The following is a 20,625-nucleotide window of genomic DNA, read 5'->3' on the forward strand; positions in this document are numbered from 1 at the left end:
AGAAAATATCTTGTTAGATGTTTATTCCAGAAAAAGAAATTTCATTTGTTCATATCACTGTTAGCCATGAGCTTGGCTCATGGTATGGATTGAAAAGTTTCACTTTACATGACCAAAATTGAATTCAGATCAGATCCAGATTTCACAATACATTAGACATGCCCATGGCATCAGAATGTGTTGAATATATTATTACGGTTGTGCTGGAAAAGAAACACAGGCCACATTTGATCTGTTATGATTCAAGATGGTCGTGATTCACACGTCGATTTCACACATGCTAAATGTTTGATGAAGCCTCTCTGGAGGCTTTTATTAAATCCTGTGACATAGTTTGGTTCTTGGCATTCATCTGACCTAATTCCAGACTGGATCAGTGGGGGATGACCTGCATGGATTCTCTACCTGGATCTTCTCCAACATGAGACTTTCTCTAGTACCTCCTTCCATCTTCTGACAAGGCCCCCAAAAGATCTCAAAGCATTTTGTCAACATCCCGGTCCAGTCTTCTTTTTTGCTCTGCTGATGCATTCGGCCTCCCGACAGGTGCTCTTCCCCAAAGGGGATCTCTTTTGGTATATTTAGCGTTTGAAACCCGAGCGTCCCCGCTTTGCTATTGGCCGGCGGCACCACATGACCACCTGGGTAGAAGTAGCCTGAGCTGTGACTCTGTCACCCAGCGTTTCTCCGGAGGGAAGCTTGGGGGGAGGCTTTGGCGGCTTTTGGGAGACCATTAAAACGCTAACCGGTAAGCGAGCACAAAACTGGAGGCAGGTTCTGGGTTTTGCCTTTTGGTCTGCATGGCTTTTTGCATCCCCGATTGGACCAATCCAGCGGGGCCATCCAGAACCCAACCTGATCAGGTTTCTGGATCTTATCGTGTCGCGGCCAAAGCTAGACGTTTGTCCTCTGTTTTTCAAGTAATTTCCCCCCAATTTTCATGAAAAAAAGTTGTTTTGTGCTAAAAAAAGCGAGGCCTATATTTAACCGTTAGCCTCAGAAGGCATGGATGGCATCACGCTTCGCCGGAGCCTGCTACCCAATCAGGCGGCGGCATTGGTTTACATGCGAAATAGCTGAAGCTGCAGCTGTCGGTCGCCGTCAAATCGGGAAGGCCCACTTTTTTGCCGGGGGAGGGGTTATATTTGCGGTGGTGGTCCATGGTACACACCTTCACTTACTCACTCATTTTTTTGTGGTTTTAGGGCAAAAAAGTGGGATTAGAGGAACTCCAGTCCCTAGTGGATGGCCAGGGACTTACGGACTCAAGAAGACACAGCAGGAATCTTTCTCTGGTACCTTTCTGGTCCTTTGAATACCGGCCCAAGTGACCAAGTCAAAGTCCTGAAAGATCTTCTTTGCGTAGAGCCTCTGAAGGGGTCTCAAGATGTCTCGTATCGTGGAGTACGTGGAGGAGTGGGAGGAAGAATACGAGGAAGAGCTGGCAGGGGTAGAGGAAGACGAAGAGGAAGAGGAAGAGGAGGAGGAATACGAGGAGGAAGAGGAGGAGGAGGAAGAAGAAGTATTGGATGAGGTAAGCGGGAAAAATTCCAAAATTGTTTGGTCAAGTTCGGAGGGCCGTGTCGCCGCATCAGTTCTATGAATAGGGACTTCAAGTCAGCAGGATTCGATTTCGGTTAGACCGGGCTTTAGCGGCACCGGTTCAAGACTGTAAAAATCACCTGCGAAGTATGGCGGCATCAATTGTTACTCCGAAAATTATTTCGCGGGATTTAAACTAAATGTAGTACACGGATTAACCTGAGAGGGGCAGAACAGCCCACTGTAGCATTCTGACTCCAGAACGAAATAAAAAGTCAAGGAAAGACCGAAAAAAAAGTAACTATAATTGAAATGCTCCCTATTTAACCCTTGTGCAGTATTTTGAGCATTTTGGGCTAATTTTCTTCCACATAATTCCCACAGTATTTTAGCCAAGGAATGGCACACACGGTAGTGTGATAACTAAACTGGTGCTGTGTTGGACTTTGACATGTTGTCAACATCTGGGTGGAATTTCAGCTCCCTAGTGTCTTATTTCAATTTTGTCCCTTTGATGTGAAAATCCCTTTTATATGAGGATCAAATAACTGGGCAAAATACTGCACAAGCGTTAATATCTACACTGGCTGCAGTTTTTTGAATTGTAAAAATGATCCATCATAATTTTGATGCTTGTGTTCGTCAGGCATTTACATTTGTTTATGCTAATGTATTTCCTCTAATTGGCATTTTTTACATTAACATGACATTTTCCTCCTTAAAAAATACCGTAAAATTATAATGCTAACGATTGTAAATCCCGACTGTTTTAAGAAAAGTTCTGGGATTTAAAATTCATCATGTAGTTTAGGATTGTCCTTTATCCGGAAAATATTGAGCCTGTTTTTAATGCAAATATCTGCCTGACTTTTTCTGAGCAAATTTGCAAAATTTGTTTATTGAATATTATTGTATCCCAGATTACATTTGATCATATTTTACAATTACTGTAGCTATTTGTTATGATAATGTTTGCTTTTTGATTAGCTATTGCTCTACATGATATGCCATTTTTAATATCAAAATATCGTAACGTTTTTAATGCTTACTTTTATGGAAACCAGCAAGTTACAGTGTCAAGATATCAGGATTTTTTTTTCTCTGCTTGTGGTGCTTCAAATGAGAAAAATTAGCGCTTCGTGTCAATTCAATTTCAGCTCAACCTGAAGATTTCAACGCGATGACTTTTTCTTGTTGAATTGAAACAATTTTCATTCATTTCCCATTTTATTTTGTCTCACCACAATTCCTTCATGTCATTTTATGATGTTGTTTTTGTATTCACTGTGACGGTCCTTGGGCCTTGACACACGGTCTGAATCATGCGTCAATGTCTCAGACAGTGTCCAATGGAAGAGTGAAAACAGAAGGGCGATCAATTAATCCCATATTTCCTGGCGAAATAGGATTAAAGTCGTCCTGGTATTTGCCACGGTGACGTTTTATAAGGGAGACCGGATGCCGATATCATCCGTCGGCCTGTCTCTCGTATAACCGTCGCGCGGTTGAGGGTTTAGCATCTTTGGCTGCTAAAAAGATGCTAACTGTTTTGTTTGAGAGTGGGAGGAAGCCACAAAAAAATATAATCAATACACTCTGCTTTCACTTGCACTTTCATCTACACTGTGGAGAACAAAGGTCTCATTTGGAATTCAAAGAATGGCGAGAAACGTTTTGGTTTCACACGTTAAACCACATTTGTGCAATTCTTAAATTAAATCTCATGTTGCAGTTTGTTGTATGGAAATTTTATGTGAATGTCTGACTGGAATAGATACAAATTCAGAAATTGACTTTTGTTTTTGCTATCTGTAAATGTTGTGGACATTTACTGTTGACATTTTTTCCGCACTATAAGACGCATCGGATTATAAGGCGCAACCTCAATTAATTGCATATTTTCAAACTTTTTCCATATATAAGGCGCACCTTCAATAAATGACGTATTTTAAAACTTTTTCAATCACAATATAGTAACACTCAAAGTAATAACAATAATAACTCAAATAATAACTCTAAACTCTCAATAGCATAAAAACCCAATGTCAATATGAGCAACCTTCTTCAACTGTAAACACACAAAAGAAACAGGTAAAGCTTACTTATACCCCATCTACGGATCCCAATCTCAATATTGATCCATATATAAGGCGCACCTGATTATAAGGCGCACCATCAGCTTTTTTTAAAAAAAAAATAAGGCTTTTAGGTGTGCCTTATAGTGCGAAAAATACATTTATTCCATACTTTTTTTCACCCTTTAGACCTATGATAGGAAAAGTATGACCATATTTCACTATTAGTTCCAAGCATAATATTTTCTTTGTATTCATCTTTTCCCTATGTCTTCATTTATATCATTAGATAATTGGATAATTGATTTTTTCGGGGTAAAATAATCAAATTAACTGTTTGTTTATCTTACGATTTTAGTGTGGAACTGCCATGTTTTTCGCCTGTCTATTGAATTGACATTATGAGGCCTGATAGAAATGTTGATAAAAACTAAAGTGATGGCGCATTTCTCTCAGCTCTGGTGTCGCTAAGAATCCTCTGCAGAATGGATACGGCATTGTGCATGTCTTTATGTTTCAGTTTAGCCAGCCGTGGACGGTGTTCTAGAAATGTTGCTAGATTTTTTCCCCCAGAGGCTTTTTTGAGTAGGGGTCAGAAAAACGGCTAAATATAGTTGGCAACATTTGATGACAGGCACGGACAGATTGGAAACTACAGTACAATCCAAAATAGAATCGATGTCATCCGAGTATCTGTTTTTTATTTAGAGGAGCTCGCAATCAATCTAGAGTTTTCTTGGAAGGACTCACTTTTTTTTTTTCGTTATCTTTGAACAGATCGCAATTTTGATTTTTTTTTTTCTCTCCTCTGAGAGAAGTTAAAATTTGTCCTGATTTCTCTTAGAAAATGCTTTTGATGTTTTTATTTTTTCTGGAAGAGCTCACAGTCAGACAGGTTTATTTATTTTTATAAAAAAAAGGGTCAATCTTGGAAAATAAACTATGGCGTTACCTTATATTCAGCGATTAAAGAATTAATTAAAGTTTAAAGATTTATCCAGATTGTTTTTTTCTTTTTTTCTTCCTTTTCTTGGAAGAAAAGTATCCATTTTTTTCAGATTTTTTTAAAGAAAATGTAATCATTTGATACTTTTCATTTTTTTATCTTTTAACTAGTCGCTTTACAACTAGGCCACTTTTGAATTAGCGCGATGCTAATACCAGCGTTGCGTTCAAGACACCAGAGCTGAATAGGAATCTACTTTTGCGCCATCTTGTGCGTTTTTTTTATTCTTCTCCCATGTTGTGCAAGGCCAGAGTGTGTTGTATGATTTGTGTGATGTGTTGAGCAGAGGACAACGACGACACACGTCACTCATGAGCACCACACTCATCATCATCATCAACCTCATCATGAGCAGCAGGTAAAAATGGCGGCAAATGGCCCAACCTGCAAGGCCGCTGCGTGCGCTTTGTCTTGTGCAAGCTACGCCCAAATATTCCCACTTAGCTAGCTTGCTAGCTAGCTAGTGCCGCTAGCATCAGTTAATAGTTAAGGCCCATTTGTGCTTGGTAAACGTGGAATTAATGCAGAATTGTCTGTTGCATGTAGCCCGACCGAGATGTCATCTAATCTTGTGCTCGCAATAAAATTTCAATTAAGGGAGACACGTTTGTACTTTTATACCCGGAAATGGTTTTAAATCAATCTCCTTTTTTTCTTGAAGAATTCCATTACAGTATTTCATTATTTTGTTTTATTTTTTTTTTCTTGAAACAAACAATACGAGGATTTTTCTTTTCAAATTTTACATCATTGTTGTCGGTTACAAAAGAATGCTCTTAAATACACACAAAATCCACTTAGTTTTAATCTTGTTCCAAAAACAAATCAGAATGGACTTTTTTTTAAAAAAAAGGACTTAACATTTGTTTTTTTTTTAATGATTCTCACCCAACTCGAACATCTTTTTGTTGCGAAATCCAACTATTAGTTTTGAAATGTGTTGCCTCCCTTTCAAAAAATGATGCACATTTTTGTGTTTGAAAGTATATCATTTTTTTTCTTTTGTATTATTTTGTAATTTTATTTTAATCATTATTTTGTATTATTACCTGATTCCCATAAGCTTTGTCTCGAGAGAGGACTAAGATGAAGAAAAAATATAATTTTCTTTTATTAATAAAAAAAGTTAAAAAAAAAAAATCTTGGAAAATACAACTATATTCTCCTAAAAGAACATATTTTCCTTTTAAATAATCAAAATTTTAGGTGGAAAAAAATGCTATTAAAGTTTTTTTTACTTTTCCCTATTTTCCCAATAGATTGTTTTTTTATGCATGACTTTTTTTTTTTGGTAGAATAAGAAAGTAGCACCCATTTGTGATAGCTCCATGTGTACGTTTGCACGCGTGACTCGCTTTGTGCCTCTCCACAGTCGGGCGTGCCCATCAGGAAGGTGTCGAAAAAGGTGAAAGTGGACACGTCCAAGTTCATGACCCCGTACCTGGCTCACAGCCAGAAGATGCTGGAGCAGTTCAGCTACGTGAGCCTCCACTTACCACTTTTCTTTTCGCCCGCGAGGCTTTGTCCCTGTCCTGATGACCTGTCTTTTTTCTGGCCCGCAGAACAAATATCGGCAGGAGTACGACAAGTCTCGAGGGAATCCTCCCGCCATCACCACCGACACGCCCGAGATGATTCGCATCCGCAAGGCGCAGGAGCAGCTCAGCGAGGTACATATTCTTGTTCTTGTCATTATTGTTGTAACTGCTGTTGTTGTAGTTGTTATACTGTAGTTGTTGTCATTGTTGTAATTGTTGCTGCCAATGTTATTGTTGTCGTCATTCTTGGCGTAGTTATTGTTGTTGTTACTGTTAAAGTTGTCATCGTTGTTCTTGCTGTTGCCTATGTCGTAGCTGTCATAGTTGCTGCCATCGTTTCTGTTTTAGCCGTCATTGTTGCTACTTTTGTTGTAGTTTTAGTTGTCACTGTTATAGTTCTCATTGTTTTAGCTGTCATTGTTATTGTTGTCGCTGTTTGTTATTGGCGTTGTTTCTCACGCCGCTGCTTTTGTTGTTGTAGTTATTGTTTTTATTGTGTCGTCGTTGTTCACGCTGTTTCTTTAGCTGTCGTTATTGCTGCCATTGGTGTTGCTGTTATTGCTGCTGATGTCGCCGTTATTGTTGGTTGTGGTCGTCGCTGTAGTTGTTGTTGCTGTAGTGTTGCCGCTGGTGATGTTGTTGTCACTATATTATCATTGTTTATGCTTTTGCCATTTTTATAGCTGTCATTGTTGCTGCTAATTGTCTAATCTAATGTAATCTAATTGTCATCTTTCAACATATGTCTGTCGCACCAAAACTTTAGTAGCACTTCCAATTTTTGACTCCAGCATCTTGAAGTGAATCTGCTGCAAAATCACAGAACTGAGTTTGCAAAATCCTGTGGTTCCATTTGGTTTTGTCCAAAAGGGGTGCTGATTTGCTGGGTTCCTTCCACAGATTAAGTATCGCATGGAGGGCAACAAGTCCAAAACGGGCAGCATGTATGACGGCCAAGCGCGAGAGATTGCACATGTTAAGCAGGTGTCGGATCTCATCAGCAAGGTGGGTTCGGTGAGCGCAGATCACAAGGAACGCAACGGAAAATTCATCGATATATGCACGCACAGGTCCTATACCGGCAAAAGTGGGATGAGACCAAGGACAAGTACTTGCTGCCCCCAGATGCCCCAGAACTGGTTTTGGCTGTCAAGAATGCAGCCAACTGCAGTAAAGTGAGACTTTTTCTTTTTTTTCTTTTTTAAATGTCAGTTATGATGTAGTACTTATGGCTCGCATTGAAGTATAAATACAAACACTTAATAAAATAAAGACTTGAATAAAAGAACCGTAACCGAACCCATGACCGTACAGTTTCCATTGTGAATAAAACAACTTGTGTGTGGATTGCGGCGGTGTAGAAAATGTACACAGAGGACTGGGACGAGGAGAAGACCATGTTCTGCCCGTACACAGACAGCCCTGAACTGCGTCGGGTGGCCAAGGCTCAGGAGGTGCTGAGTGACGTAAGTTCGCTGCCACCAATATTGCCCTTTTTACCCACGTTGGGACATTTTGCTGACGTTCCGACGGAACTGCCTCCAGGTCCAGTACAAGAAAGGTCACGATGAACGCAAGGCCAAGTACACTGTCCTGCCCGACCCCCCCGAGGTGGAGCTGGCTAAGAAAGTCGCCGACCAGCGCAGCGATGTAAGTTTTAGCACAAATTCTTTTCAAATTTCAAATTCTGGTTTGTACTGTATAGATTTCAAATTTGTCATTTGTTTTAACTTTACCCAAAAACAATATTAAAAACAATTTAAGAACAGACATCACTCTTTTGTTTACAAGTGCGAGTGAATTTGGCTTAAAAAAAATCAGGCAATGTAGGCTATTCATGTTTTCATTTTATTTTTTGCCCTCAGCTGAAGTACAAGGAGGCGTACAACCAAACCGTGAAGGGTCAATGGTGCGAGACGCCCTACTATGATGTGGCCATGGCCAGGGTGGCCATGGACAACCTCAGCAATGTGAGACCAACACACACGGATGGACCATTTTTGCATTTTTCATTCAGAGCTCATTTTGTTTTGACTTAGCGGTAGTTTTTTTTAAATCAGTTTTATTTGGTACTTTGATCAAGTTTGTTGGATTAATTTTTTTTTAAAATCCTTTGTTTTAGGTTACTATCGAATACATTTAAAGTTGGTGTTTGTTTTTTTTTAATGTGAAGTATTTGTTGTGTGCAAGACAAGAAAGTCATAAGTCAAAGAACAGGTATGGTGTAATTAAGTTCATTTTTGAAGATGCCTTTTATTTTACTTTGATAATCGAAGGATGCAGAGTTAGCATGCACGCCAGATGCTAGTTCTAAATTTTATTTCCCTTGCAGAGGAAATACACGCAAGAACACGAGGACACCAAAGACCAAATCTACTTCATGCAAACTGAAACACCCGTCTACGAAACCCACAAGAAGGCCGGCACCTCCGCCAGCGACGTGAGTCATCGAAACTCATTGAAAAGTGAAATATTGCCACTCCTTGCCCACTTCTTTACACACGCCAAAAAAAATCAGTTGAAAAACTACACACAGTGCACCAGCATGCAATGCATATTTTCTTAAAAGGCCAAGCTTTGCCTGTGTTGTCTCACAGTCATTACCACATGTATCCGCTCACACCCCACCCCCTCCCACATACGTGCTCCTCCACGCCGCCCTGTCACTCACACAAACGCACTGATTGTTGTGAAGAGTTGTTGCCAAAACGCTCCTATATAATGCAATTATTCAGTAGATGTAAAATGACGAGCAGTGGTTTAGTTTTGAGAAAAATGTTGTATATAACAGAACATGGTAGCTAAACTTTTTTTTTTGCATCCACAATACCATTGGTGTGTCCAATTTTGTGGGTTTAGGTGCAGTACAAGAAGGAATACGAGAAGACCAAGGCACAGTCGGACTACAATACGCTGCCGGCCAGCGACAACCCGCTGCTCAGGCAGCTCCGATACGCCGGCACCATCCTCAGTGACGTACGTGATTATGCTCAAATTTTGACTTGAGTAGAGAAACGCCTGAGATTTTTTTGCTGTCTTTTCTGTTGTCTTTTGCAGAAAGTATATAAGGACAACTACGAAAAGTCACGAGGGTTCAGCATTAACTACTGCGAGACGCCCAAGTACCAACTGGACTCGGTTCTCAAACAATTCACGGATGTAAGGACAAGATGCTTGCTTTCCTTCATTAGTTCAGTCACTGCCATAGACGGTTGTAAACGTCAAAGATGGTCTTAAAAATTGGTCTTAAAACAACTGCCGGCTTGTTTATCTGCAGACGCACTACAAAGAGAAGTACGACAATGAAATAAAGGGTCACTACCTGGGCAGCTACGAGGATGTCTACATGCTTCACTGCCAACAAGTTGAGGACCTGAAGAAAGAGGTTTGTGGACTTTCCATTTCCAATCATTATTTGACCCCTCCCACAAATTGACAATTTTGCATTTTTTTGGATTTGCAGAAACTTTACAAAGCCGACTACGAAGACATGAAAACTCAATGTTTCTTCCCCCAAACCATCACGCCCGAGTATGAAGCCACCAAGAAGCTAGAGGAATGCAAGGATGTGAGGAAGGACTTGGACTCAGGATTTAAGGCCACGATGGTCTTCTTCGGGTAGAATCTTACGCCGCTTTTCCTCTGTCTTGCAGAACGTTTATCGGCAGCACCCCGACAAAGTGAAATTTACGCAAGTGACCGACTCACCGGTTTTGGTTCAGGCGGCCATTAACGCCAAACAGCTGAGCGACGTACGTATGACACCCTGAACCCAGATTCTCAAGCGCTCCCCAAAAACCAGGACTAGAAAGCCACATCCTCTCTGTGCCAGATATGCAGATGACTTTTAAAAATGCAGGAAGCCCAGCTGTCCACTTGTGGCCATGGAAACCCAAGATCAGTCTGGCTCTGGAGTAAATATAGCAAGTGGTGTTCAGCAAACTCAGAATAGAGACAGTCATCTGAGACTAAGTCCACTGGGACATTGCTGCACCCCTATGTGACTAAAAATCAGTTAATGCAGTGCTTTGATGCAAAATATACAAGAAAATCATCATCATCTAACTTTTTTTTTAACTCTTAGTTCAAAATTTTACAAAGTCAAAACAACAGATGAATGTAGAGGTTTACCCAAATCTGCTCTTGATTTGATCAAGATTGCCCAATTGGTAGGAAAACTACGCACCTGAATGAAACTTGTTCCTTTTGCCTGTTGGGCCTGTTTTTTTTTTTAGTGTAGTCGATCACATAGCACCAAGATCAAGTGCCGTTTGGCAATAAGCAGAAGTTACCATGAACAGCTTAGGATCTCCAAACATGTTAGATGGATTTGCTGAAATGTCAACCAGGTTTTTTCTGGGCCACGCATTTGGTAGCATTTGAAGCTTGAATCACTGATCCAGATTAAGCATTTGATAGTCACTGAAACTAAAGAGGGCCAATCCGATTATAAAATGTGGTGGTCAAATCTCATCTGGAAATTATGGAATGAAGCGCCCGTGACCCTAGCTAGAAAATAAATGGATGGAAATGTGATCCTTCATTTTACTGTTCACACCCAATCCAAGTTTTGATCTGGTCTCACCCAGATTGTGCGATTGATTGGTAGCCATGTAAAAGAAAGAGGGAACATTGAAAGTGTTAGGAACATTTTGCCCCTTAAATTCTACACGAGGGCGCCATTCTTCATGTAGGGCAGGAGGGCTCAATGCGTCAATCACAAAGATAGTATTGATAAATCACATGACATTGTGAGAAATGCAAAAAAAAACTGACAAAATAAAAAAAACAAGGTCGCAAACAACTTTGCTAAAAGCCGAGAGCTTAAAGTTACTTGCTGAGGTTGCCATTAGTTACTTTTGTTTATGTAACTTTTGTATATGTATAATCTTCAAAACATTGGTAGGTTGACATTACAGGAGAAGCACAAATTTTCTCCTTGTAGTCAGTGCATCAGTGAGAAAGAATTCACAAGACTGCAATGTAAAAGTGGCAATGAATAATAAAAGAAGTGAAATCCCTTGATTCCTAACATTGATACTCACTGGAGAAAAACTTTTATGGAACATCTAATAAGGGGATCCCTGGTATTGATCATAGTGAAATGCATCATGAGAGGGCTCTAATTAACAGTGACATCATAGCGTTTTCAAGACGCAAGAAGATACAGTTACTATTTTGAACTTGTATCAGCTAAAATATTAAGGTATTCAAATGTTAAGGTTAATTGCACAATCAATCACAACAATAACACATTGTAGGACAGTATGCACTCAGCCACACCAGACTGTGAAAGCAGGAAGTCCCCAAATCCAATGCGTTCTCGGAATGTTGTCTGCTAGAAAAGTAGATCTTGAGACAAAAAGGTTATAGCACCCCTGGTGCAGTGATTTACTTAGCAACAAGTTAGATATCTGACTAAGCCTGGCGGGGAGTGCAAGAGAAGACTGAGGGGGAAACTCAAAGTTGAAATTGATGTGCTTAATTAGTGCTGGATTCCTTGCAGCTCAACTACAAGGCACAGTACGAAGAGACCAAATGCAAGAACAGTCTGCCTCCGGACTACCCCTTCTTCATCCAGTCCAGAGTAAACGCCTTCAACCTCAGTGATGTAAGCGACCGCCTTAAGATGGACCGTCAATACACACGACATGGGCAGGACACTGAATGCCAGAATCTCCTTACAGAGTTGCTACAAATACGACTGGGAGAGAACCAAGGCCAAGAGGTTTGAGATCAAGGAGGACGCCATCCCCATCTTGGCCGCCCGGGCTCACACCAACATCGCCAGCGACGTACGTATGCCATTCGCAAATCTTTTAAAAGCATTAGAATTGAATCACAAGATTTTTTGGATTCGTTTCTTGTAGGTGAAATACAAGAAGGAGTACGAGAAGAACAAGGGTCAGATGGTCGGCGCTCTCAGCATTAACGACGATCCCAAGATCATGCACTCGGTTCACGTGGCCAAGATCCAGAGCGATGTAAACAAACTTTTCCTTAGTCCTTTTGGTTCTCAAACTTTTCAGGTCTACTGGCTGGGTCCAGGACCGCTTTGATTCAACTCGAGTTCTCCTCCCTTAGCGTGAGTACAAAAAGGACTACGAGAAGATGAAGACCAAGTATCACACGCCTCTGGACATGATGTCCGTCACCCAGGCTAAGAAGTCGCAGGCCGTCTCCACCATGGCTGGCTACCGCAGCATCAACACCAACTTCTTCCTGCCCCCTGACGCCGTCCACCTGGACCAGGCCAAGAAGGCCAACATCATCCAGAGCGACGTGAGTCTCCGCACCAATTGGGAACCGCGCTCAAATGGCGGCTACCAAAATTTAAATGCAACGAAAGCAATGGAAAGTTACAGCAGCTAAGGGTCTGTCTAAAACACGTGCTAGGCTTATGCTAACAGAGACTGTGGCAAAAATCAAGTGATTCAAGTCAAAGCCTCACTAAATGTCGTCATCCTTGATGTCTTTTTCCTTCAGAATGAGTACAAGTATGATTACAACATCTACACCAAGGGTACCCCATGGGTGCCCTTTGGCTCCTTGGATGTGGAAAAGGCCAAGCACGCCGGGGAAATCCTTAGTGAGGTTCGTCCAACAATCAACACACATCAGGACAAAATAACGTTTTAAAACAAAGGTTTTATTTGATGCGTTTTTTTATTTTGTGCAGAAAAAATACAGACAGCACCCTGATACCATCCCCTTCACATCTATCGACGACCATCCGGTCATGATGCAGGCCAAAGTTAACCAACTGCAGAGGAGCGATGTGAGATGCGACAGACACGTTTCCTGCTTCGACTTTAGCGAACTCTTTCCAATGCGGGCTTTGTTTCTCTCAGATGTTCTACAAGCAAGGTTTGGAGGACATTCACCAGAAGTACTCCCTACCTCCTGACATTCCCGAGTTCCTACAGGCCAAGTGCAACGCCTACAACATCAGCAACGTATGGCAAAGACACAATCTCGATGGGACATTACTTTCACTTTTTGATCCGTGGCATCTTCGGTACACAATTTCAGAACTACTACAAGTACGCCTGGCAGGACCTCATCGCTAAAGGCTACGACCTGAAGCCCGATGCCATCCCCATTGTCGCCGCCAAAGCTGCCCGAAATGCTGCCAGCGATGTGAGTGACGGGCAAATTCACAAACCAAATGTACCCAGGTGTCTAAGAGGTAGAAGTTAGTTTCAAGTCTTAACTTTCAACTTTCAAGAAAGGCCCAACAAATTTCAAGCAAGTCCACCTAAGTCTTAATTTGCTTCTTCATTGCTAATATTTGTGTTAGCTACTGTAGCACGTTCAAAACTAGGGATGTTTGATACCACTTTTTTTTCAGACCGATAACTGTATGAGTAGTCACTCTGTGTACTCACTACAGAGTACATATACCACTGAAGAGGATTAGGGCCAATGAAAGAAAAAAAAAGTTCGCAGAATAGTGGTGAATAGTTTGATGTTGTATTCTTGTTGACTTCCCATTGTTTAACATTTGAGTCCACATCTGCTTAACACAACACCGCAATTCCCCTTGTAGGTCCAGTACAAGAAAGCCTACGAGAAAGAGCGAGGCCACCACGTTGGTTTCCGTAGCCTGCAGGACGACCCCCTGCTGGTCCACTACATGGAGGTGGCCAAGCACCAGAGCGACAGGAACTACAAGAAGGACTACCACCAGGTCAAGCTCAAGTACCACACGCCTGTGGATATGTTGAGCGTGGCCCACGCCAAGCACTCCTCAGCCGTGCAGACCATGATCGGCTACAAGCAGCCCCAGCACAACTACTGCCTGCTCCCGGACGCGATGAACCTGGATCTGGCTCGCAACATGAACTACAACGCCAGTGACGTACGTTCTAAGGGTTTGAGTTACTTATCTGTACATTTTTTCCTAGGTGCTTGTTTTTGGGGTGAAACATGCCAAGCTATTCGAAATTAGCATTTATTGTGTTTTAGTCGCTTATCAAAAGCCGTTAAGAAATAATCCCATATAACTTTGGAAAGGTAATTAATTTGTTGTGAGAAAAGTTAAGTGTGAAAAGTTGACAAAAAAAAAGGCCAGCAATAAAAGTGCTAAATTAGCATTAGAGTCATAGATGTAGCTTAAAGTCCCTACTGAATCTGAGTCTCCAAATACTTATCTTTAAAAGCTGCTAAATCAGTTGTTATTTAGTTGTGTTTTTGTTTAAAAAAAAATAAACAACTTTCGAAAGTTACTAAGGGAGAAGTCAATTCTCAAAAGTTGCTAATGCTAGCAACAAAAGTGCCAAATTGGTATGAATATATGAAGTTCCCACTCAAAGTCCTGTCTCCAAATAACTTTTCGAAGCTATTAATTTGTTGCAAGAAATTCGAAAAGTTGCTGAAGGTTTTCAAAAATGGATTTATCTGTTGTAAGAAACATGGCGAAGATAGACTGAAATGTTGCCATCAATCATTAAGAGGTAGATGAAGTAATCAATTGCTTCTCTCACCACTGCTTTTTCACTTGTTTGCTTTTTGGGTAATAGACCATCTTTTTTTTTTTTTTTTTAGTACCAATATAAACAGGATTACGAGAGCTGCTTCAAGGGTGTCGGTTGGGTCCCGATCGGTTCGCTGGATGTGGAGAAGGCAAAGGCGGCTGCGGCGGCCCTGGATGAGAAGAAGTACAGGCAGCACCCAGACACCATCAAGTTTACCAGCCCGCCCGACTCCATGAGCATGGAGCTGGCCAAAACCAACGCCCAGATTCTCAACGCGGTGAGTGCTTTATTCACAAAGCTCTCGCTGGTGACCTTTTTATATTTTTAACGCAGTTTCCTGGTTTTGCCTGCAGAAAGCCTACAAAGCCAGTGGCGAACAGTTCATGCATACCTACAATCTGCCTGTTGATACTCCTGAACTGATGCAGGCCAAGTACAACGCTGCCAACTTCAGCCCGGTTAGAAGCACTGCTCAGCTTTATTGCCATTTTATTGCCATTCCTTGTTGAAATCTATCTATCTATCTATCTATCTATCTATCTATCTATCTATCTATCTATCTATCTATCTATCTATCTATCTATCTATCTATCTATCTATCTATCTATCTATCTATCTATCTATCTATCTATCTATCTATACACATGTATACATACACTCACAACTGGTGGGGCAACACATGTAGACTTGCAGGCACACACTAAAGTTTGGAAAAACCTTCAAATTTAAGAAATTTAAGAGATCAAGACCTTGCAGCTATTAAGCTGAAGCTATTACAAGTCAAGCACATCAAAAAGTTGACTGAGAAATTACCAAGATGTGCCAAAATTATCCTAATTGCGGAATGAGTCTCCATTGGTTTCTGTCTTTATTATACTGCCCCCATGTGGCGAATGTGTGAACACTGACAGGAGCAGCACAATATCCATTTCCTTGAAGCAAATTTTTGAATATTGTCAGACATATACAAATTCATTTTCAGAATTACTACACGTATGCTTACCGTCGAGACCTGCTCAAAGGACATCACATGAAGGAGGATGCCATCCCTATCGTGGCAGCCAAGACTTCCAGAGACATTGCCAGCAATGTGAGTGGTCAAAACGCAGCCTCGGTGCTTTCGACTGTTCCCACTTGAGGTTTATTCCCTATTTTTTTTTTTTGTTCTTTTGTGTTTTACAGTACAAGTACAAACAAGCTTACGAGAAGGAGCGTGGCCACCACGTGGGTTTCCGTAGCCTGCAGGACGACCCCCTGCTTGTCCACTACATGGAGGTGGCCAAGCACCAGAGCGACAGGAACTACAAGAAGGACTACCACGAGGTCAAGCTCAAGTACCACACGCCGGTGGACATGATGAGCGTGGCCCACGCCAAGCACGGCTCGGCCGTGCAGACCATGATCGGCTACAGGACCTACCTTCACGACTACTGTCTTCTGCCCGACAACTTGCAGCTGCACCGCTGCAGGGACATGATGGAGATTCAGAGTGAAGTACGTCCTCTTGCTTTTCGTTGCTTTCTTGACGCTGCAAAAAGTGGGCTTCAAAAATGACATAAAATACCAAAATTGGAAAGATTTGACTGAATTTGAATATAGATACCTGCCAGCAATAATGGAAAATTCTGTATGAAAATGGCATGAAAACCAAAGCCATATTAATATACAGTATGTACGTATGCATGTACTGTATTTGATCCATTTTAGACACCCAAAAATATTTTTAGAAATTATTTTTTGTAGAGAACAATTAATTTCAGCAAATATAAATGACTAATTGAGTGGATACATCGCTATGGTCGATAACGATATCAATTATTATTAGTCAAACGTCTTTATGAATATGTTGAACAAATTTCAGATTTGAAAAATGTCGGATTTTTTTATTAATTAATTTTAGATAATAGTCATTTTTGTTTTAAAATTTGAACAAAAAGTTTCATGTGTTCCTGGTTAAATGAAAACTTAAACAAGTAAATAGCTCCCTGAAATCCGCATTATTTAAAATTCTCCCAAATTTAAAAATAAGAAAAATGTTAAACTTTGACACTTATATTTGTTTTCATGTCGAACAAAAAAAAATCTGAAGGTGCAATGTCTTAAATTGAACATACACTGAAAAAATAAATCCATGATTACGTTATCTAATTTAAACAACGTTAAAATATCTGCTCTTTTCTCCAGAATGTTTACAAATCCGACTACACAAACTACTACAAAGGATCCGGTTGGGTTCCGATCGGTTCTCTGGACGTGGAGAAGGCCAAAGCTGCCAAGGCGGCCCTGGATGAGATCAACTACCGTCAGCATCCCAGCAAGTTTAAGTTCACTAGCACCACTGACAGCATGAACATGACCTTGGCGCTCAGCAACTCCAAGCAGCTGCACCCAGTACGAGAAACTCGGATCTCAGGCAGACGTTTGTGTTGAAACTGTGCATTGGAACTTTACAATTGTATGTCTTTCACCTCCCCAGTCGGCCTACAAAGCTTCTGGTGAGAAGTTCAAGCATACTTACCACTTGCCTGCCGATAGCCCTGAGTTCATCCAGGCTAAATTTAACGCTCAGACCATCAGTGAGGTGAGAAAACAACATTGACGGAGGTCAATTTTGATGAGTTGGACACAGATATGAATGTATGTTTTGTCCCCTGCAGAGTCTCTACAAGCAAAAATGGCTGGAAGATATCGCCAAAGGTTACGACTTGAAGCCGGACGCCATTCCAATCCAGCATGCCAAGCACGGCAGACATATTGCCAGCAATGTGTGTAAAATCTCTCCGTTGAAATCAATTTTTTTTTTACTGGATGTGGCAACATTGTAGTACAACCGATAAAAAGGTCTAACGGCAGAATCCACCTTGTTTCTTAGGTGCAATACAAGAAAGAGTTTGAGAAAGCTCGGGGCCACCACGTGGGCTTCCGCAGTCTGCAGGACGACCCGCTGCTGGTCCACTACATGGAGGTGGCCAAGCACCAGAGCGACAGGAACTACAAGAAGGACTACCACCAGGCTAAGCTCAAATATCACTCGCCGGTGGACATGTTGAGCGTGGTTCACGCCAAGCAGGCCTCGGCCGCCCAGACCATGGCGGGCTACAGGAAGGTCCTCCACACAAACGCTCTTCTACCCGACGCCATGAACTTCGTGCTGGCTCGCACCATGAACACACAGTCCAGTGACGTAAGTTTTACTTCAGTTTTCCACTCTGTCTGGGGATTCATCTTACGTGCAACCTACCTTCAAGATCCAACTAGTCTGTTTTGATTTTTGCGGGGTTCAGGGAAGCATTAACCTTACAAACAGAGCATTCTTGAAGGTTCATTGTATTAGATTTGGCCTCTTTTGCACGTACGGTATTGAGCTAGGCCTTCAGGTTGTTATGACCTGTTAAGACCATAAGGTCACACATAGTCACATGAGCTAGGCAGAGTTGTCCTCCCTGTGGGTGGGCAGCCAAGGCAAAAGTACAAACCATTTTGTGTTAGCCTTGACCTTCTTTTGCTTCCAGCAAAATAACTGTCTGTCTTTTTGGCTTATAGTAAATAGTTAAACGAATATCTTGGTAAACCTTTACAATTTGACACAATGTGTCAGTAATGTCCACACATAATTATAAACCGCTCGTCCTCAGCACAGTGCAAATAACAAAAATGGAATAGAAAATGCATCGATTTATCCATCCATTATACAATGCACTGAAAAAGCATTTCATTCAGGTCAAAAAGTCCAAACAGTTTAGAAAATCGACCAAAAAACAATCATTGATGCCTTCTTGCCTTCCTTCCTTCCACCAGTGTGATTACAAGTACGATTGGAACAACTTCGTCAAAGGTATCGGCTGGGTCCCCATTGGCTCGCTGGCGGTAGAGACCGCCAAGGTTGGAAGCGATATCCTAAGCGAGCACAAGTACCGCACTCATCCGTCCAACTTCAAATACAGCAAACTGATGGACTCCATGGACATTGCCTTGGCTTCCGTCAACAACCAGATCATGGATAAGGTGCCGAGCGTTTCAATAGTTTACTTATTTACCCCTTTTCATTCATAAAAACTTCATATTTTCTGTATAATTAAGTTCATCAATCAATTATCTTTCATATACAAGTAATAGCTTTAAAGACATTTTTTTTTCACGTACTGACTGAAAATGACATCACCTGAGTTTAAGGCTCGGGTATTGACCAATTACAGCTCACTTTTTGGTCATGTGACTTAAACAAGTTGAACCATGATTGGTCAATAATTACTTGAGCCTTCAGCACATGTGATACCCTTTTCAGTTGACTGTAAGGTTCATAATATATGCATGAAAAATGATTTAGTCATTAAATAAATTATTCACAAAAAAACCTTTTTACTGCTGAAAATGGCTACACATGTAGACTAGCTCCCTTTAAGCTGATGCTCATCATTTTTATTTTTATTTTTTCCTGTGCTTTTCATTTTCAGAAAGCTTACACAGCTGCTTGGGAAAAGGACAAACGTACAGTTCACATCATGCCGGATTCTCCCGAGATTGTCTTAGCCAAGGCTAACGCCATCACCATGAGTGATGTAAATTCTCCTTTAAAATGTTAAATCAAGAATAACGATTGTCTGAAGTCATCTCTAAAATCTGGATCGAGTCCTGATATTTGTTGTTTTATCCCTCAGAAACTTTACAAATCCGGTGTGGCGGAGATGGCCAAAAAGGGCTACAATCTGAAAGCAGACGCCATTCCCATCGTCGCCGCCAAGACAGGAACAAATATCGCCAGTAACGTAAGTCACCCCGAAAATATTTTGCCATTACGCTCTACCAACTAACTATTTTGATCCGCCATTGCAGTTTAAGTACAAACTGGCTTACGAGAAAGCTCGGGGCCACCACGTGGGCTTCCGCAGTCTGCAGGACGACCCGCTGCTGGTCCACTACATGGAGGTGGCCAAGCACCAGAGCGACAGGAACTACAAGAAGGACTACCACCAGGCTAAGCTCAAATATCACTCGCCCGTGGACATGTTGAGCGTGGTCCACGCCAAGCAGGCCTCGGCCGCTCAGACCATGGCGGGCTACAGGAAGGTCCTCCACACAAACGCTCTTCTACCCGACGCCATGAACTTCGTGCTGGCTCGCACCATGAACGCACAGTCCAGTGATGTAAGTTATCATTGTGATCCAAGTTGAGCCTTTAAATTAAATGGACATCTGATTGCATGATCCGAACGTGATCAAATGAGTTAAAAACATTTTTGAGTGGCTGCATTCGGATCATTTTATTATGGCTTTAATTTAAGTGTGGTTAGTAAGTGGGTTACTTCACTCATACACGTCCAGCCATTTTTCAAGACCCACTTCTGTACCAGCTATTTTGAGTGGTTTTGACTGATTTTTTTTTTTCGAAGCACATTGAATATTGTGTTTTATGGCTATACAAACATGGTGTGTTAGACTTCCATCTTTCATCATAATTTAAAAAAAAAAAAAGATAAGTCTTGTACGTTTTGTAGTTTGCTGACCCCTGATGTATGTTAACCAAGTCCCAAAAATTCCGTCAAAAATGAGAAAGAGGGCCACATGTGCCACCCAATCCTCGGGTTTGACACCTGCTTTCTAGCGGCGTTCTTGGCGGTAATAAGCGGAAGCTTTTAGGTCTTTTTGAACCATCAGCTCCAGTATGTTTTTCAGCCCATTCCCTCATGGTGTCTTTTTCTCTCCAGTGCGATTACAAGTACGACTGGAACAACTTTGTCAAAGGTATCGGCTGGGTCCCCATTGGCTCGCTCGCCGTAGAAACCGCCAAGGTGGGCGGGGATATCCTGAGCGAGAACAAGTACCGCACTCACCCGTCCAACTTCAAGTACAGCAAACTGATGGACTCCATGGACTTGGCTTTGGCCACGGCCAACAATCAGATCATGAACAAGGTGCGGGACACTCCAGTTGATCTCTTTTGCTCTTCCCCCTGATAAAAATGCTCATTTCTGTGAAATCAACTTTCA

General features: G+C 41.5%; 1 protein-coding gene across 1 annotated transcript in view; it reads left to right on the forward strand.

Annotated features, from left to right (window-relative positions):
- The first annotated feature begins 1,214 nt into the window (after positions 1-1,214).
- neb (nebulin) overlaps positions 1,215-20,625 on the forward strand; it is a 65,617-nt gene continuing 46,206 nt past the window's right edge. Inside the window, exons 1-38 of the mRNA XM_088415526.1 lie at positions 1,215-1,295; positions 1,367-1,534; positions 4,910-4,981; positions 5,996-6,103; positions 6,186-6,293; positions 7,062-7,166; positions 7,232-7,336; positions 7,523-7,627; positions 7,707-7,811; positions 8,027-8,131; positions 8,494-8,601; positions 9,021-9,137; positions 9,219-9,320; positions 9,439-9,546; positions 9,625-9,729; positions 9,815-9,913; positions 11,668-11,772; positions 11,849-11,956; positions 12,032-12,145; positions 12,246-12,443; positions 12,648-12,755; positions 12,841-12,939; positions 13,013-13,117; positions 13,194-13,301; positions 13,711-14,022; positions 14,709-14,915; positions 14,992-15,096; positions 15,621-15,728; positions 15,821-16,132; positions 16,823-17,029; positions 17,115-17,219; positions 17,296-17,403; positions 17,511-17,822; positions 18,437-18,643; positions 19,093-19,197; positions 19,297-19,404; positions 19,472-19,783; positions 20,344-20,550. Of these exons, the coding sequence (XP_088271652.1) occupies positions 1,388-1,534; positions 4,910-4,981; positions 5,996-6,103; positions 6,186-6,293; positions 7,062-7,166; positions 7,232-7,336; positions 7,523-7,627; positions 7,707-7,811; positions 8,027-8,131; positions 8,494-8,601; positions 9,021-9,137; positions 9,219-9,320; positions 9,439-9,546; positions 9,625-9,729; positions 9,815-9,913; positions 11,668-11,772; positions 11,849-11,956; positions 12,032-12,145; positions 12,246-12,443; positions 12,648-12,755; positions 12,841-12,939; positions 13,013-13,117; positions 13,194-13,301; positions 13,711-14,022; positions 14,709-14,915; positions 14,992-15,096; positions 15,621-15,728; positions 15,821-16,132; positions 16,823-17,029; positions 17,115-17,219; positions 17,296-17,403; positions 17,511-17,822; positions 18,437-18,643; positions 19,093-19,197; positions 19,297-19,404; positions 19,472-19,783; positions 20,344-20,550 (5,259 nt within the window). The 5' untranslated portion in view covers positions 1,215-1,295; positions 1,367-1,387. The remainder of the gene's footprint in view (positions 1,296-1,366; positions 1,535-4,909; positions 4,982-5,995; positions 6,104-6,185; positions 6,294-7,061; positions 7,167-7,231; positions 7,337-7,522; positions 7,628-7,706; positions 7,812-8,026; positions 8,132-8,493; positions 8,602-9,020; positions 9,138-9,218; positions 9,321-9,438; positions 9,547-9,624; positions 9,730-9,814; positions 9,914-11,667; positions 11,773-11,848; positions 11,957-12,031; positions 12,146-12,245; positions 12,444-12,647; positions 12,756-12,840; positions 12,940-13,012; positions 13,118-13,193; positions 13,302-13,710; positions 14,023-14,708; positions 14,916-14,991; positions 15,097-15,620; positions 15,729-15,820; positions 16,133-16,822; positions 17,030-17,114; positions 17,220-17,295; positions 17,404-17,510; positions 17,823-18,436; positions 18,644-19,092; positions 19,198-19,296; positions 19,405-19,471; positions 19,784-20,343; positions 20,551-20,625) is intronic.

Source organism: Hippichthys cyanospilos, chromosome 5 (assembly GCF_059441005.1).
Source record: "Hippichthys cyanospilos isolate Australia breed blue-spotted pipefish chromosome 5, RoL_Hcya_1.0, whole genome shotgun sequence".
NCBI lineage: Eukaryota > Metazoa > Chordata > Actinopteri > Syngnathiformes > Syngnathidae > Hippichthys > Hippichthys cyanospilos.